Raw genomic sequence first — 18,508 nt, 5'->3', positions numbered from 1 at the left:
CCTTTAAACTGAAGTACTGCCAATCATTACAGGATTTTAGGTTAACAATCCACAATAAAAAACATGTTGACTCAAAGTCCACTTGCTTGTTTTTTTTTTTTTTTTTACTAAACTTTAAATGCATCTCATGATCCTCCTCAAAATGACCCTTGAACTGAAACTTGGTCAAGGGAAACAACTGAGCAAACTTCATCTCCTGAGAGGAAGGCCACAAGCTGTGGTTGAAAGCCCTCAGAAAAAGCCAGTAAGTGGACCTTGAGTGTTGTTTTTTTTAACACTGATACGGAGGTCGTAAATGTACTTCCACACTCGTCCACACAATTATTTTTTTTTAACATTTAGTCAGTCCAAACAAAGGTGGTCTTTAACATTTTCCATTTCAGTCCGTTACAGTGAGGCCTTTATTACAGGAGGAAAAATAAAAAGGTAACTTTTCCACTGTCCGTCTGTATGTTCAGTGTTTAAATTATCATATTTTCTTCAGAGTAGGTTCAAAAATTTCTAAGGGGACATTGTGAAAACGTATTGTTACAATCCATTATAACTGCTGCATTTCACAAGGGCAAAACTTAAAAAAAAACAACTAAATGCACATATTGGATCGGCTGCATTGTTGTGCTAACTGGTAGTAACAAGAAAATGAACCCAAAATCCCACTAAACATATGGTCACCATTGCATTATGTTACTATGTCAGTCAAGGTTCCAGTGTGTTTCCATCAAGGAATTCAGTTTTAGGGTGGATTTTCCATGTCGAATAATAACTTGTCTTTTCTCATATTCCACAGCACTATGGATATTTCATTGATAATGACAGCTGTGTGTGAATCAACCCTGTTCTAGAGGATACTACTTTTCCACACATCATTCAGTTTATTATCAAGAGCTCTAGCATTTGACTGATATTAAACAGCAAAAAGAAAGAGAAAATATCAGGATAAGTGCACATTTGAAACAATTGTACAAATCTTTTCTCAGACAAATAATGACATCATTATATACAGTATGCCTCACTCCCTTCTTTTTTTTTTTTTTTTTTTTTTTTTTTTTTTTTTTTTTTTTTTTTTACAATACAAAGCAACTCCATACTATTGATGCTCTATTGACAATATAGATGTTACTTTCACTTGAGCCATTTGTCGACGCACTGCAGAGAATGATCACTGGAATAAAAAATGCAACTTGGCTGCAGTGTGAGCGGAAAGTGAAAGCAAAAGCTCCTAACAGATTAGTGAGAGAAAATGACATCAATAATACTTCAGAAAAAGAAAGATGAACTTCTAAAAAAAAAAATAAAAATAAAAAGCCAGTTTTATGATTCATCATGTTACATAACCGTTTCATTGTGACATTTTCTAAAAGGTAAAAGTTCACCGTGTGTCATTGACTCTAAGTTGATGGTGGTCACTGGCTAACCAAGCCGAACTCAAGTCAAGGACAAATCTGACAAAGATTCTTTTTCTATGAACTTGTCCGAAACTACTGAAAGTCTCCAAAATCCATTATAAAGATGTACATGCATTGCAAGACTAGAAAGGTCTTATGATCTCTGGTTAAAGACCTGGCTCAACTTTTGAAATCTTTTCATTACTTCAGTTGCTTTCAAAGGAGGGAGAGAGAGAGATATAGGGAAGAGAGCTACACTGGGTCAAACCATTTTGTACCTCAAGCTAACGTTATTTCTTTGGAACTGAACTAAAGTTGCCCATCAAGGTCATTAACTGCACTGGCCTAAAAAAAAGCAACTGAATCCGTTTCACAGATGAGATGAACCAGGTCATGAGCTACAGGGTTTGTTTTTTGGAATGTACAAGGACACACCTTCAGTGATAAACGGTATCATGGTTAGGGCTGGCGGGTTTCCTGGACCCACCGTTCTTTCAGTTTAAAGGAAGTTCAGAAACACTCGACGACCAAAGGGTGAATCAATGATGTCATGGCAGGAAGTAGCCATCTTTAGGCGCCATGTTCTTCATCCCCGCCTCAACATCCCTGATTTACATGTCTAGGTTGTGATACTAGCCACTATTAAAAGGCACATGTCACACAAAATATGGCGAGGTTTCTCTGAGCATTTGCAGCTTTTTTAGCTATGAGTCAACAATTATTTACCCCCAAATTATAAATCAGCTTTCACATGCTAGAAAATGTCACTTTTTGGATAGATTGAACAAAGACGATATGTCATTTTAGAAGATATGTTAATAAGTAAGATTTATTAGTACTAGTTGGCAGATTTTAGACCCTGTTTACCGTCTTTAGCTAAGCTAAGCGCCTTTTGGCTCTTGCTTCATATTACTGTTCAGACACAGGAGTGGTAACAATCTTCACATCTAACTTATAGCAAGAATGCAAACAAGCGTATTTCCAAAAAAACATTAAAAAAAACAAAACTGTTAAAGCACCACAGAGAGGGAAGCTAAATTAAAGACTATTCCTGAAGTGCTAAGCTACAAGAAAATTATGTAATACAGTATTTTAATAAATTGTTGAAAAGCCTATGAATGCCCAGAGAAACCACAATAAACCTTTTTTTCCTATTTGTTTTCTCTGTTTTACACTGATTTTCTCACATTTTTTTTTTTTAAATCTTTTATCCAAACTAATACTATTTTCAACCTCCCTTCAAATCCACAAAAACTTTCAACACTTAATCGTGTATTTGAATTTAGGGTACAATTTGGGACAACTGAGAATGTAAATTATCTTTAAAGGCCTTCGTGCCACATTCACGGTAATCTATTTATTTTGAGGATGATGATGATGATGATGATGCCACTAAGGATATTACCATGCAGTAGATGTATTAAGTCAGTAACTCTGTGGTGTCAGCCCAACAGCAGGTTGGAACACCTGTTACTTTGATGTCTGAACACCTGCACCGTTTAAACTTTCCCTTTCAGCTATTTGATAACACGACTGCCTCTTTGTTTCAGTCTCTGCTTCACAGAGCTCTAGTCCGGAGCAATGACAGAAGACTGAAACTGCCGTGGGAACTAAATAAATGGCCAGAAACTGTGGAGGGCACCTTACACCATTGTAAAATTTATAAACAATTTTTTTTGAAAATGCATTTAGGGTGAGAGAATTACACATGCAAGAAACAAGTAAAAAAACACAGGTGGTGGGGTTGGACAGAGTGTAAAAATCTTGGAATGGGGTAGCATAAATCCAAGGCACTGAGATAAAAAGGAGCCTCATTATGAACTACCGGAGTGGCAAAAAGCACAGACAGCAGCCCCGAGACTGTGGGCAACACTTTGAGGGGATTTTACGAATAAGCCTCAGAAAACTGGACTAAATTATTCTTCATTAGACCCGACTTTGTACTCTGACTAGGTTTGTCACAAATAAGTTTAGTGAACCTGCTCTGAGCCAATGCACAACGTCAAATCACGTATATAAAAAATGCTTTGAATCTTTTATGATCGCGGCACAAAACCTGATATTGTGGTTTAATGAAGGTTCCGATTAACTGTATCAAAGTTAGAATTCCCCTGCTCTGCCGTTAACAATATGCAGTCGACAGGAAATAAAATGAAATAAGACTAAAACAAAAAATGCTTAAGTAAGAGGGGCGGACCCAGAATAAGTCGGAAAACCAAAGAAGAATTAAACTTACACCAATTTGTTTTTATTTCGTCAAGGTATAACTCAATGAAACGTTGTTTCTTCTACAGTAATACTTCAAACAGGTTTTCTAACTGCGAAACAACAAAAAGGTTAAATACAAAGGTTTTCATAAATTAAAGAAAAGCTCATGTGATCAGCTGACAGGAGTTCTACATTCACCGTGTTGCCGCCTCAATCCTGTAACCTGATCAGGTTTGTCTGAAAGCAAAAAAAAAATATTAAAATTACTTGAATTTATTTCACCGGCGTCCATCCAAGAGTGCTTAGTTAAATGTAAGTGAGCGGAACTAGACGAAAGCTTACAGCCTAACCCCTCTCTGGGAGACGTCCCACTGCTGAGGTCCAAAAGGGCTCCCATCAGTCTGGTTCAGGACGTGGACTCCTGCTGACGGGACGCTGCAGAAACGTTACCGTGAACGAATCGAGACGGGCTTTTATTCACGACTGTGGTAAGGCGATTTAGTCGTGAGTCCCTGCTTCTTTTTAGAATGACTGTATATATACTTATGTGGATCTGCAGGTTTTGTATGCTGAATTTAGAATCCTTTTTATCCGTGTTAAGATTTAAAATAAGCTAATTTGTGTCTAGATTTGTGTGATTTCTTTAAATATCAGAACTCGTGTCTCACCAGTCGTATTTGGGTGTTCTTATCTCCACAGACAGCTGACTGAATCACACAAATCTGCCGTTTCTTTATGTTCTGAACTTTTTAACAGTGCTTGTGATGATTGATCAAGGCTACCAGTTTTACTTTGAGCTTTTTGGCGTTGCTGCGGATGTAAGATTTTGTGCGGGAAATTTAAAAAAAACTAAAAAAAACAGTGTTAATGATTTTCACTTGGCCTGCATAAAAAAAGCGTATTTTGTACAATACATTACTGATCCAATCGGCCCGGTGAAGACGGTTTGGCCGGGTCACTGATGGTTGTGTGCACGGAGCTCAGTTTTGGTGATTCATTTTAAATATAACAGCAGTGCAAGACGTTTTTTTTTTTACCCTGTTGAAGACTCTTAGGAGTTACTATCTTTGCTTGTGTAAAAGCTTTTTATACACTATATTTGCATCAGAGTGCCTCAGATTTATGTGTCCCCATTGTTACGTCTAATGCGTTGTTGAAATCATGCTTGGTCCGGAGGATTTCTACATTTTCTTGGCAACAAGAAACTAAACACAGACGACTTAAAATGAGGAGAAAAGTGGGTGGGTCATTTTTACCTGTTCCCAATTCATCCTAAAACATGGGACGCTTTAACTCCTGAAATGCTGGATTATGGAGCTTTAGACCACAAAAAAGAAGTTCTTAAACCGTGGGAAACACTGACGCCACTAAAACTGTGAGCTGTCAGATCCTCTACAACTAACATCTGCAGTAAAAATGTATAAAGCAGGAGGGAAGGAACACATTTTTTCATGCTGCTGTAATTCTGTGTTTCCTTGTCGACCAACTATTTCCTCGATTTTCCTTTTTTTCTTGTGTGAGGAAGTCCAAACAGGGCTGGGGCAAAAAATTTAAAATCATCCGATTTTGTTGATTTGAAAAAAAAGAAAACAAGCAAATAATGACTTGCTTGCGATGGGTGTGGGAGCATGTTTGTGATGAGTGCCTCTGTGGGAGATGAGTCAAATCCCTCGTCTTCTTTTCTTTTTGTCCAAAAAGTACTGTTTCTTTCATCTGTCCCTCCGGGCGAAGAACTGCACAAACCGGAGCCGTCAGGGACGAAGCGGACCGGAGCACTCAGGAGACCTCAACAGAGCGGACCAGCAGATACCAGATCGCCTTCCATGCTGACGAGATGTGTGTTTTCACGTGTTTGACAAAAGACAGGGAAAGAAAAAAAGCAAGAGAGACTCTACGATGGTTTATGACGAGTTGCCTGTGTGTGTGTGTGTGCGTGTGTGTGTGTATGTCTAAGTGAGAAGGTCGTCCAGTGGTGCGTCTACGACACTCCGTTGACCAGCGGAGGAGCGTCCTGTTTGTCCTTCTTCACCCCTCGGTCTCTGATGGGTCTCTGATGGTGGTGGCGAGGCGGGCCCTCGCCGCCACTGGTGCCGATCCCAACCTGGGATGAGGAAGGCCCTCCTCCTCCTCCTCGCCCCCCCGAGGAGTGCTGCACGCTGCGCTCGTTGTTACTGTCTACGCGGATCTGTGGGAGAAAGGAAATGCGTACAGTCTGGAGGGGAAATATGATCAGAAGTGTGATTGTCTGAGCTCTGAGAACTTGGCAGCAGAGATACACACCGAGTCCCAACAGCAAGGGCTGAGTTAGGTCACGCAAACAAACCACGTTCCTGTCAGCTGTGAGCTCCAGATCACACCGGACACGTCACCACTTAAAATATGGGTTAGTAGTACTTGCTATCTTAAGCGATATTTACTGGCAGAGTTTGGACACGGTGCTTTGGACTTAATGCGCAGAAATAGATACATGAAGAGTTCCAACCTATGTGCCTTTGTATTAAAACAAATATTTGAATGTCATTTTTGACAGACCTAATATGCTTATATTAATAGTACTTTGCACAGCCGTTTTATGATTACAGTGCTTCATCGTGTATGCATTACGCAGTATTGGACTTGCAGCAACAGTGTTGAAAACCCTCTGAGCGCTGCGGAGCACTGCTCCATGAAGAACATGGAATCTTCTCTTCCCTTGTCCTTCTTTAACTACACCATGTAAACTCATGTGACCTTACAGGTGGAGAAAATCGATTCCTTAATGTCAACCAGAACTGGATGAATACCTCTCAAATATCATATATAAATCATTAAGTATCATTCAAATATTGATACCTAAGTTGAGCACCAGCATTTGGGCAGCAAACTGTTCTCTTTTAATAAGCTCAAGTGCTCCAAATCTCTTCTTTTATGGATTCTTACATCTCGACTGTAATCTCCTCTGGATCTATCCTAGATATTGGCTGAAATACGAGTCATTTCCTGACTTCTCTCAGAATCTGCCGGCGGGATGGAAAGGTAAGTTTAATTCCAACAACCGCCAAAACTACACTATTGATTGTAGCCAGAAGCTGTGAAAACTGTCATCGTCAGATTTCATATTTCCAACGGTCTTTGAACACATCATGTGTTACAAACGCTTCCGTCAGAAAACTGAAACTAAGTTGTCCTTGTGTAATTTAATCAAAAACATTTCATTCTGCATGTTTCATTTTTTTTTTTATTTGCCCTAAATAAACCATAAACTCTAACCAGATCCACTAAAAACTTTAGATTCTGCACTCCTCAGCGCAGCTCGGAAGACATAGTCACATGACAATGTTTTTGTAAAATAAATCATCAAAGAAATGCGACTTGCATCTTTTCTTTTTTTTATGGTTTATGGCACTGTAACTGTGTTATACTGCTCAAAAAACATTTTTAAAGCTATCTCTGCTTCTAGCCATGATTGTGCTGTTTCCATAGAGGTGCAGGACTTACATATATATTGCAGTAAAAAAATCAAGGCTTCAGAGAGAAAAATGTGACAGGAGGAAAAAAACTGCTCGGGGTTCAGAGGGTTCACTGAGAAAGAGGAGGAGGAAACATGAGTTCATTTCTGGTTCTAAAAGTAGGATCAAATATTTGTATCATTTACACTCATCCCCTACTCTGAGACACAAAGCACAACCGCAGGCAGCGTTTCCCTGTCGTCGTCTTCTGGGTCACCAATGGTTGAATTTACAAACGGTGATGGTCAGCAGTGTTTGAGAGATTTAAACAGATCATCTGTGTGGTCAGTGTGTGTTCTACCTGTAGAGTTTCTTCCTGCGCTCTTGTCTTGGGGTCTCTGACATGACGTGGCCTTGGCTCGCTCCACTGCATGTCGTCACCTAAAACCAGGATGGACAAATGTCACTTTCATATATAAAAAAAAATATATATATAATCTTATGTTTGAAATTAGCCTTATCTCCAGTTAATCGGTAGGAAACATTCTCTGTGTCCTAGATGTGACCAGATCGCTGCAAAAAGAAAAGAATCAATGGCAGCCAATGATAACTACCACCTACCTTTATAACCTCCACCTCCTCTTCCTCTCCCCCCTCGTCCTCGCGGTCCTCCTCCGCCTCCTCCTCTCCTCCTCCCGTCTGTCCGTCTGGGCAGGGTCCCGCCTCCGGTCATCAGCTCCTCGGTGGGGGCCAGCGACCAATCGCTGAGCTCGTCTTTGTGGTCCGACTCCGTCTCCGAGGCGTTGGACGCCTCTGAGTTGGTGCCTGTGGGGGGGACAGGACGGAGAGCAGGAGTCAAACCTCGTTTCATTACATAGTCATCACACGGGGGAGGGACTTTCATGTAATATAGCAAATAATCTCATCTAAGCCAGAGAATCAGCTCTTTCACTGAGTCACTGAGCTCTTCACATCCACATCAATGACACTTATCCTCAGATCTCACTGTAACTGTCAAACACTTGAGATGAGTATTTCATATTAAAGCCTCAGATCAGTTTGTTTACCTCTTATGTGTACAATTACAGTAATTGAAGATATGATTTATGATCTAATGAACTCCCTTTATATATGTCTTTAAATCCTACCTGAGGCGAAAGCTGCACCTCCTCCTCTTCGCCCTCTGCCGCCTCTTCCTCCCCCTCCTCCAAAGGGCTTCCCTCCTCCTCCTCCGCCTCCTGCTCCCCCTCTGCCCATGCCCAGCCCCATGCCGTTATCGAACACGTAGGTCTTGTCTTTGAGGTTTCGCGGCCCCGTCCCTCCTCCTCCTCCTCCTCCGCCTCCCCCTCCGATCTGTCTCAGCTGCTCGTCGATCTGAAGACGCTCCAGGCGGAGCTGATCCACCTCCTGTGGACGTGGACAAAACATGACAATTAGGTGTGTTCACACGCATGCGATAGTAGCCTGGGTTTGGTATCTTCATAGCGTCCGATGCGGGTCGGTGTGGTGGTGGGACTCCCCCCAAACTGGGCTCAGAATTGGACCAATGTCAGTTTTTGAACGGGTGCTTGAAGAAACCAGCGAGTAAACGTAGTGGAGCAGTAAATAAAGTCCTGGTGTGATTTATCTCATTGGTTCCCTGCATTTGCCCTCTACTCACAGTTACAGTAAGGTTGGGAAAAAATGTTTTGCTCAGTGTGATTACTGACAAACTTAAAAAAAGATGTCTGTTTTAATCCTTTACTGTCATAACTTTAGCAAAAAGCAGAGGAGGCATGGAGACAAACCGCCAGCCTAAACTCACATTCATACAAATGCATTATCTCCCTCTGTCAAAGCAAAAGTATTGGTGATTATACGCACCTTAAGGTAGTTGAGGTGATAGTCCAGCAGCACTGTAGCATTGGAGATGCTTTCCTTGGTCCCCACAAATACAAATGGCACCAGTCCCTGTTAGAGAGGTTCAGAAGGAGAAGGAAGATTAAATGATCTGATCTGATCTACTCTCTAATGAGGCATATTCACAGTAGTAAAGATACATTGATTGTTGGAATCAGAGGTTAACGATATAGGGGAACGAAGGTTGAGCCTGACTTCAGTACACGGTAAAAGAAAAAAAGAAAAAAAGTGCACAGCTGTTTGTTGTGTTGTGTAATTTACTATGAGGGACTTTTAACTGGTTATGAAAAAGTCTCAATGTATTAACAAAGCCTCTATATGACCTACATAAGTAAACAAAATAAGCAGCAAGAAGATTTGGATATTTCTATAAAGTTATCCTCGATGCTTGTTGTCATGCAGGTTCATGAGAAAGCTTGAGAGGTTTTCTAAAGGGACTCTGGTGCTCAGACACATGACTCCCTTTCGTCCACTTTGACCATTTTGGCCAACATCAACCCGAAATGAAAGTTCCTCGTAATGACTTTAAGTAAACAGAGGCGTTAAACAGAGGCGTTAAACAGAGGCGTTAATCTCTTCTGTCCCACTGACCTCGTCTGCTGCCGCCGCTGCTGCTGCTGAGGGCTTTTTGTCGTTCTCTGGCTCAATACGAACCCGAACTACCCCAGACTTATCAACCACCTCCTGGATCAGTTTGCCGTTTTTGCCGATCACCTTCCCTATAAAACCAAAAAAACACCATCAGTCACAGTCTGCTAGGACTTTTAAAAGTCTGGCAGATGTTTTAGTAAGTTCAAGTCAATGCATGTGTAACCTCATTGTCTCGGGGTGATTTTTCTCACCTACTAAGTTCCGGGGAACTTTGATGACATCTTCAGAGAACTCCAGGAAACTCCTCGCTATGCGCACAGCATCCTGGTCCTTAGACAAAGAGCAGCATTGTGTCACTTGCTTACCTTGCTCGATTTCAACATAATGATATCAATAACAAAAAGCTTTGAAACTGGTTTATCCAGACCACACACACCCAGGTCTATACGAAGAAACCCAGGCATAGGATGTGACGTATCATCTAGTATCTCACTCCATCTGTGTAATACAAGACCTCCTACCTCTCCGTATATGTGGAAGGTGCACGTCTCCTCGTCCAGGTCTATGTTGGTGACTCCGGGGACTTTACGGGCTTGCTGAATGTTGGCCCCGTGGGTCCCGATGGCCAGACCCATGAGATCGTCACGAACTACAAACTGTTCGTGAAACCGTGACGCCAGCTGTCTGGAACTCTGTGGAAACACAACCAGAGGAACATGAGTGTGGCGGAGTGAAACCTGATGGACAATCCTTTAATTAAGCTATCATCACTATTAACTGCAAAATGATGATATACGAGTGTGTGTGTACAGATCTACCTCCAGTTGTCTGTTGGCCTCCTCGTTCCTCAGCATGAGAGACAGTTTGGTGCGGAGGCTCCTGAAGTGCATGTCAATCATCATGTTGGCCCGCTTTGTTGTGAACTCATTCACAGACTGAAAAAAACACAATCACAGCTTAATTCAAACAGAATCGGACTTTTGAAATATGTCACTGATGGAGGTCATCGGCATGATTATGTGATATCCCCAAAAAATAAATGTTCCATGTTATTTAAATGAAAAATAACTTGGAACCAACCAAAATGACCAGCTGCTTCTTCTCTGAGTCGTAGGTGACGTTGAACGCTCCGACTGCCTTTTTAAAGTCTTTGTGTGCGGATTCCTTGGAGCACCTGTCGACACAGAGTAATAATTCACGTCATGTTAAATCATGTCCCGAAATAATACAGCATTAATTAATGATTATTTAGGGGCATGTGTGCACAAACAACATGCATTTCTTTAAAGCTGAGACACTGTGCTTCCCTGTTAATAGAGCATTCTTGAGTCTTTTCACCGCCAAATTCAAAACTCAATGCTGATGATTTTGCTTTTTGATAAATATCTATGGACTGGAGACGCACATGTTGCAATACTCATAAGAAGCCACCTGATCACAAAGTATAGGCAGTAAGCCCAATTTTACACAACGGCATGCTAAGATCAATAAGCCAGATCAATCAAACTGGAAGGAACTGCCCTCGTACAGTTTCGCCACCGTAGACTGTCAGCTTTATATTTTGTTGTCTTTGCCAAATCACCGATGCACCCTGTATTAGCAGGGTGGTCTAGCAGCAATCTAACAGCACCATTATTATTTATATAACCACAATAACACACAACAGACGTATGCTAGCGTGTTGCTCTGTCTCGGTACGCTACACGAACGCGTTGAAGCGTAGCGAAAGCAAGAAAAACAGAGAGCGATTGGATGGAGCCCACAATTCATAGCAGCTGTTGCATAATTGAAATTTGTTCTAAAAATTTCAGACAGGAGAGTACCATTATCGTGGCCAACCAGTATTGTGGAGAACGATAGTCTGGTCATATCCCCCAGGCCTAGCACACATGTTGCTCATCCACAGACATTTACTGAAGGCTTCTAAGAGTTTGATTCCGCTGCTTCATATTTGAGTGGCGTATTAGTGGTATACAACACTGTGTCACTTATAAACACCTCGACTCTGAAAGATGTGGCTACACATCAGCAGGTTCTGTTTCAAAGTATTCCTCCTGACAAGGTGCTGATCCATGTAGGCAACGGTCACCTAGGATAATACCTTTGTTAAGGCTGAGCTTGCAGCAATTGAATGCTACATGACCCAACAGCCAGTGCAATAAGCATAATCACTTTTAAACTGAAAGCTTCTAGAAATGCCCTACTTTGAAATGTACTTGTGTATTTGCTTCCCCCTCCGTTGTCCCTCTGTTAATTTCAACTTGCATCAGTTGGTTTCTATCTTTGGTAAAAAAATCTGTTGGAATTAATTTAACCAAATGTTACTTGCATGCCCTGAGGTATATATGTCACGTCAAACTTACATCTGCCGTAGATCCTCAGTTACATCCAGTCTGATCTTGATGAAGGTGGTTTTGGTGGCTGGTTTGTTGGGGTTGACCGGCCGTAACCGCTCCAGTGTCACTATCTCATTTAGTGTGGCGTCACACGCAGCATACTCTATTACGTAAAACTAGAGAGACAAAGAGACAGGGGCAACGTTAATTCATATTCAGCGCTTCTAAAAGCAAAATGTGCGACAGCAGGGTTGGAAGAAAAACATATGAGTAATAACTGTGTGTCAAAACATAGAATATACAGTTTTAAGAACATTTTAAACTTTCTGGAAAGAACTTGGTTATGGCCGAGAAAGAAAGCAAGATGCTTAAAAAGACAGTAGATTAGATGATGAGATGTAAAAATAACTGTTTACAGTTTAGCCTAAAATAAATCTTCCCATCACTGAGTGAAAAAGCTGATATTTGGATCCTGATCAAAGCAGTGAGACCTTGAACACAGGAAGTAAACTCACAAGCTGTCATCATGAAAAACAACAGAGGAATCCAGTGGAATGATGGTTTACTTAAGATGATCATCTACATGGAGTCACTTCAAGAACTTTATTAGACATCTTATACTTTTCTGGGCATTCTGGCACATTATGCTATGCTAACCTATGATCAATAACTGATGTGAATATTGGCGTTTTGATCAACAAAAGCACTTATAGAGACTGCAGACTGAGTCCTACCTCTCCTTTGACCATGCGGACCTTGGCCAGCCACCATCCACATGGTTCCTTGTCATTAGCCCTGGAATACACCTGGCACACACAAACACACACACACACACACACGCACACACACACACACACACACACACACACACACACACACACACACACACACACACACACACACACACACACACACACACACACACACACACACACACACACACACACAGAGAGTAAGTTTCACAAACCTCAGATGATAACAATGAAAGGCATCTGGCATAGAGAATGCAAAGACACACATTTAATGCATAAATACACATTGTGGGCTCATTTTATTATTCTATTAAAAAGGAGATGTTTAGCACTGAGGCCTTCTGAAGCCATGCTAATGTATTAAAAAACAAAGAATACATGATTTACTCGTATAACCATTACAAAGAGAACTTTCTTTTTCATGTATTGTATTTCATGGTATTCATTTTGAAACTTAAAAAAAATGTTGAATATAAATCAATCAAGGAAAAACAAATGAAACAAAGACAGACAATATTGCTAATTCAAAGCGTAATCACCACTGCTTTTTCCCCCCCAATTTTCTTTTCACGTCTTACTAGTTTATGCAGTAGCAGGTATTTTTCTGTGAGCCTTAAGATTCTGTTTAGCCAACAAACTAAAATGTGCAATTCATCTCTTGCACTCCAACTAGAACGTCTCTGATTTCTAAATACACCTGGTGGTAGTATTCATTTCATGAAACGGTTTTAGAAGCATTGAATCACACCCACCTCGACCTCGTCGCTCTCGTTGATATCCTTGCAGAAGCCCGTTGGTGGGGGGAAACGCACATCCTGGAACGTGATTTGACGCTCTGGCTGCCAACTGGGACAGACGGACACGTACACAAACACAAGAGTCAAGTCCGTTGCTGGAGGAAAGGTTACATTTTACAGTGTATCATATTGTGTTGTGTATTTGCATTACTCACTTGTTTTCAAATGCCACAGTGACGGCTCCTTCGTGAACATCCTTCACAAAGGCCTACAAGAATCACAGAGTAACATTAGAATAACCAGGGGTTGACACACCTGTATGAATAAGCTTCAGTTTTACACATGAACCAAGGGTGTAAAGGGGCTACAGTTCTGCTATTAGAGCCTGACCCAAGCCCAAAGCTGTTAGCAGCAACAAAACAGCCCAAATTCTTCTCTTTGGACTTGATTCAGGTTTTGGCTCTGCGTCTCTCTGGTTGTTGTTCACACGGTCTGTGTCCATGTGGGTCAAGTATTGCAAGTAGGACAAGCAATGCCTAGGAGGAAAAGAGAGAGACGGAGAGCCTCGTCTATGGGTCGCATTAGCCTGGCAAGCTAACGGTCAGAAATGATGCGAAAGAAATCCAAAAGAGAGAGCTTCTCAAAATCCCCAATGACTCGGGGTAAGCTTCTCTAGTGCTTTTCTGAACCCGTGACCAGCCGCTCCAAAACTCCTTAAAGAATAACAGAACGGCTTCTCAAACGCTCTAGGTGTTTACAAAGCATGTTCATCTGGCCTATTTGGGAAAAACATTAAAAAGTGAGTTTTGGTTTGATATCCTATACTATAGTTGTGTCGTATAGCATGCTATAGTGATGTGTACAATGTGTGTTGTGTTATTGCCACTGAAGATGTAACAGGAATGGCGTATTGCTTTAAGTTAAACAGCAGGTGTATCACAAACTCTCTGAAATTAAAGCATTTGACGTTTTTTTAATTTGTATTATTCTTATTGTGAAGGATTCTGGCACGTAACCCGCTTCCTAATTTCACAGAGAGACAAAATACGAGTTATTCTCTTCACAGGAGGAGTTACTGTAATGGGGGGGGGGCAAGTGAAAACCAATCTTCCCTTTTTAAAACAATTCTGGGTAACTTTCCGTAAAATTATATTTGAAAATAGCATTAGTATAATCTAATGTATGACCCTCATCACAAGTCTTCTGCCACAGATTACACTGGCCATAGTAAAGACTAGTGTTGTTGTGATGCTGGACATCTAACTTTGATACAATATCTTAGAAAATAGCAATATTCAAAACCACAAGGAAATATTGCCACAACATTGAGTGCATACAATTTGGAGAGAAGAGAGAGCAAAAGAACACCACTGGTACCTGTGTGTCCATACTGTGGAAATGATTATTGAAACCCTTTCAGATATTCACTATCTTTATGTATCAATACATTGTTATTTTGACAACACTACAAAATATATTTTATCTGTTCATTTAAGGCTAAATCAAAAATGTTAATACTTCTGTGATGCCAGAGAAAGGACAATAGTTTCAGCTAACAGCTAATAAATAGAAGCTCTTAGCCACTAAAAGACCATTTTCCAACACATGAAAATAATTACATTTAAAAAAAAAAAAATCTTCCATAACCTCCAAACTATTTGGCTCTAATAAATCCTGTACAAGTGCCAGTTTGATCCCGTCTGGGATTAGCATCCTGGACACAAGCATCAAACTGGCCAACACACCTGTGTATCCTACAGCTCTGTTTCACACTATGGAGATTTATCAATATTTAGGAATTAAGAGATTTCATGCAAGTACATTCAACCATGTGGGTACAACCAAAAATGCAAGTACATCTTATAGGACTCAACAGTTATATGATCGCCATATGATCTCCAATGCCATGAAGGGCATTACACTTCTCATAACTTATTTCAGGAGAGCCTCAGGGACTGACTCAATGCTTGTTAATGGATCTCATTGTAGCAGCCAACATCAGCATTTTATTTTTTTTATTCAAATACTCTAGGTCGATTTGAAAACAAAATGGCAGTTCAGTCGAATTATCGAGCTAGGTCCGCTGCAGCAAGCAAAGTTTCTTTCTCAAAGTTTGGGAGCAGTTGGCAAAGGCTGCCTATCGCTCTAAGTGGTGATGAGGAAAGTGTATTTAGTGGATCCCTTTGGGACTAATTGCCTGAAAATTGCCTTTGAGTGCAATAATTTAACAAGAAAACCTGCCAAATTATAGAACAGTGTTCAGACTGTGTGCCAAAAAAACACAGTTAGCATCTATAAAGCAATGTGTTTGATCAGTGCCACGCCCAAGTAAGAGACGAGAGCACATCCGCTGCTGATGTCGCCACCTTTAACTTGTCTTAAGGCCAAGGAAAATCCAAAAGAACAGACTTTTCTTAAACAGGACTGATTTGCATCAGCGTCCAATTTAGTAATATGCTTTAGTGAAGTGCTTCATTTCCATTGAATGCAGCATGAGATGAATGAACAACACAGGTTGGCAGGATGGTTTGCAGGCCGACTGATTGCATCTCAAAATACTTTCTCATGCACATTCATATTCATTACGTTAGTTTGGCAGCACCAACACTTCGACAGTGACAATTCGTGTAATCAATCCCAGCTCAACCCCACTGACTCGCTCTCACTAGCGGGCACCAATCTAGGAGAGCGATTGTTTTCATTAAGCTTTATGGTGGAGCTGGGAGTCAACAGGCAGCAGTTAGGAGATTGGTGCACTTGTATCTATCGTTACCAACTTTCTTCTTTTACTCTTCTAATATTGCATTTATTCAACGGCTATTATTATTGGTTACATTCAAATCAAAAAACACAAATTCAGAAAATATCAATATTCATTTCCATTACTTGGTGTTTCCCTTCCTCCCATCAACCACTCTTTAACGCATGACCATCTCCCAAAACTGAAAACACAAAGTGTTCCTCCCACAAAAGCACTGAGTAGCCTACTTTCACTTTAGATTCCTAAGTCCATGTCGCAATCAAGCAACGGTTAAACAAGCATTTTTTACTTGCAACTGAAATGTGTGGTACAGATTGTCGCTCTAACCCAAAATACTTAAGTCATTCTCCCACACCTGAGGAACATCTACAGTACCAGTCAAAAGTTTGGACACACCTTCTCATTCAATGGTTTATTATTATTTATTTATTTTCCTACATTGTAGATTAATATTGAAGACATCCAAACTATGAAGGAACACATATGGAATTATGTGGTAAACAAACAAATGCTCAACAAACCAGAATGTTTTATATTTTAGACTCTTCAAAGTAGTTGAATGAGAAGGTGTGAACAAACTTTTGACTGCTACTGTCAACACCTGTATATCAATATCCAGCAACACCCTCAGCTCCTGCCTTGCCCATCACAGCCCCTCCCCTCAGTCTGTGGTGATGTGATCAACCCTCACATACATGTCTCCTGTTACCTGTTGACTCTCCAGCATAGCCTCAGCACTGTAGGCCAGCCTTCACAACACTAACCCCCAGCGTTGTGCCCCTGTGCCTCAGCCCAGCACGTCACAGACTCTGGTCTAACCCGTCCTCACAGCTCACACTTCACACGTTGTGCTAGCTAGCAGCGTCTCCGGGTTAGCTTTGTTTACACCGAGGCCCCGGGGACGCAGCGTCGCAGCTCCGCGTCGGTGAGCCTGACGTCTGTAACCGACACGACCACAGCTCAATACAAGTCCCACACTCACCTTATAAAAGGCCCCGCTTGTCCCCCTCACTTCCACGACCAGTTCGTCCATGACGCGAGTTACCGCTAGCTAGCCAACCCCGCCGTTAGCTATGTCAGTGGCTAGCTAGCTAGCTAGCTGGCTAGCCTGACGCTAGCCGAGGCAGAGTTCGCTATCGCTGGGCTCCGCTAGCCCGGCCAGTCGGATGGCGAGGAGAGGCCACGGTAGCTGTGTGTGTGTGTGTGTGTGTGTGTGTGTGTGTGTGTGTGTGTGTGTTGTTCCTCCCGTTCGGCACGGTCTGTGAATCTCGCGTTTTTCCCGGACGTACGATAAGTCACAATGCGAATTGACGTAGCGCGCGGTGTTAGCTTGTGCTAGCTCGTTATGTTAGTGGCGTGTGATTGGTGGTGGAGCGGCTACTGCTGGTTGCGTCTCTCCGCGTGACGTCATCGCGTTCTTCCTCTACGGAGATCCGAGGCTGCGTACACTCGTCTGAGCCCGCTGCTGCCCTCCACAGGTCATACATAGCAATGTCTGTTTCCGTCTTAATGAAACAGGACCATTGTCTTTATAAGATAAGATAAGATAAGATAAGATAAGATAAGATAAGATAAGATAAGATAAGATAGTCCTTTATTAGTCCCGCAGCGGGGAAATTTGCAGCAAAGGGTAAAGTGCACACAAGAGACATAGTAAAAGAAAGACAAGATAAAATCCTGCAATTAACATCCTCCCATTTCCTAACACACATAATATTATATAGCCCAATCATTTACTCTAAGTCAGTCGAAACATATGTATTAAAAATATATATACAGTACCAGTCAAAAGTTTGGACACACCTTCTCATTCAACTACTTTGAAGAATCTAAAATATAAAACATATTCTGGTTTGTTGAGCATTTGTTTGTTTACCACATAATTCCATATGTGTTCCTTCATAGTTTGGATGTCTTCAATATTAATCTACAATGTAGAAAAAAATAAAAATAAAGACAAACCATTGAATGAGAAGGTGTGTCCAAACTTTTGACTGGTACTGTATGTCTTATATCTAACTTATTCGTCCTTACTTCTTTTCACAACATGTACTCACCAAAATAAAAGCATAATTGGGCAAATAATGTTTTTTTCTTTACTTGACTGATAATGGGTTCTCTTGTCATGACCTTTGGTTCCTCCACCAAACAACAAGTGGTACCCAAGCCCTCCACCAATGGGATCTGTCCATAAGATGAACGGTTATCAGTGCTAATTCCCCCCACTTGCTTCTGCTTTATTTGATTCAATACTTTTTTTTAAATTCAACTTCATTTACTTTGGCGGACGACGGTCTCTGCTCAGATGTTCCTACCCCATCATTCACTCCCAAGAAATGTTTCCCCCCCCATACAAATGGCCTTTTTTGGAAGAGCTCAGCATAACTTAATTTAAAACATGCCACAAAACC

At 41.2% G+C, this 18,508-nt stretch overlaps 1 protein-coding gene across 4 annotated transcripts; it reads right to left on the bottom strand.

The window, feature by feature from the left end:
* Nucleotides 1-1,047: 1,047 nt before the first annotated feature.
* fmr1 (fragile X messenger ribonucleoprotein 1) lies at nt 1,048-17,518 on the bottom strand. 4 transcript variants are annotated; one of them, XR_008531167.1, is made up of 16 exons: nt 17,080-17,518; nt 13,552-13,604; nt 13,352-13,445; nt 12,582-12,653; nt 11,875-12,023; nt 10,592-10,685; nt 10,330-10,446; nt 10,033-10,203; nt 9,763-9,841; nt 9,512-9,639; nt 8,885-8,971; nt 8,170-8,428; nt 7,643-7,846; nt 7,383-7,462; nt 3,936-5,805; nt 1,048-3,830 (listed from the first exon to the last, which is right to left on the bottom strand). XR_008531167.1 is itself a non-coding variant. In XM_054597086.1 (15 exons), exons 1-15 carry the CDS (start codon nt 17,128-17,130, stop codon nt 5,572-5,574), a joined length of 1,872 nt encoding a protein of 623 aa, XP_054453061.1. In that variant the 5' UTR covers nt 17,131-17,518; the 3' UTR covers nt 1,048-5,571. The 4 variants fall into 4 exon arrangements, 3 of the variants coding, with proteins under 3 accessions (XP_054453061.1, XP_054453062.1, XP_054453063.1); XM_054597086.1 differs by having other exon boundaries at nt 1,048-5,805; XM_054597087.1 differs by having other exon boundaries at nt 1,048-5,778.
* Nucleotides 17,519-18,508: the final 990 nt, after the last annotated feature.

This window comes from Anoplopoma fimbria, chromosome 4 (assembly GCF_027596085.1).
Source record: "Anoplopoma fimbria isolate UVic2021 breed Golden Eagle Sablefish chromosome 4, Afim_UVic_2022, whole genome shotgun sequence".
Taxonomy (NCBI): domain Eukaryota; kingdom Metazoa; phylum Chordata; class Actinopteri; order Perciformes; family Anoplopomatidae; genus Anoplopoma; species Anoplopoma fimbria.
Note: the sequence above shows the minus strand (reverse complement) of the source record. Positions and strands in the feature narration are given on the sequence as shown.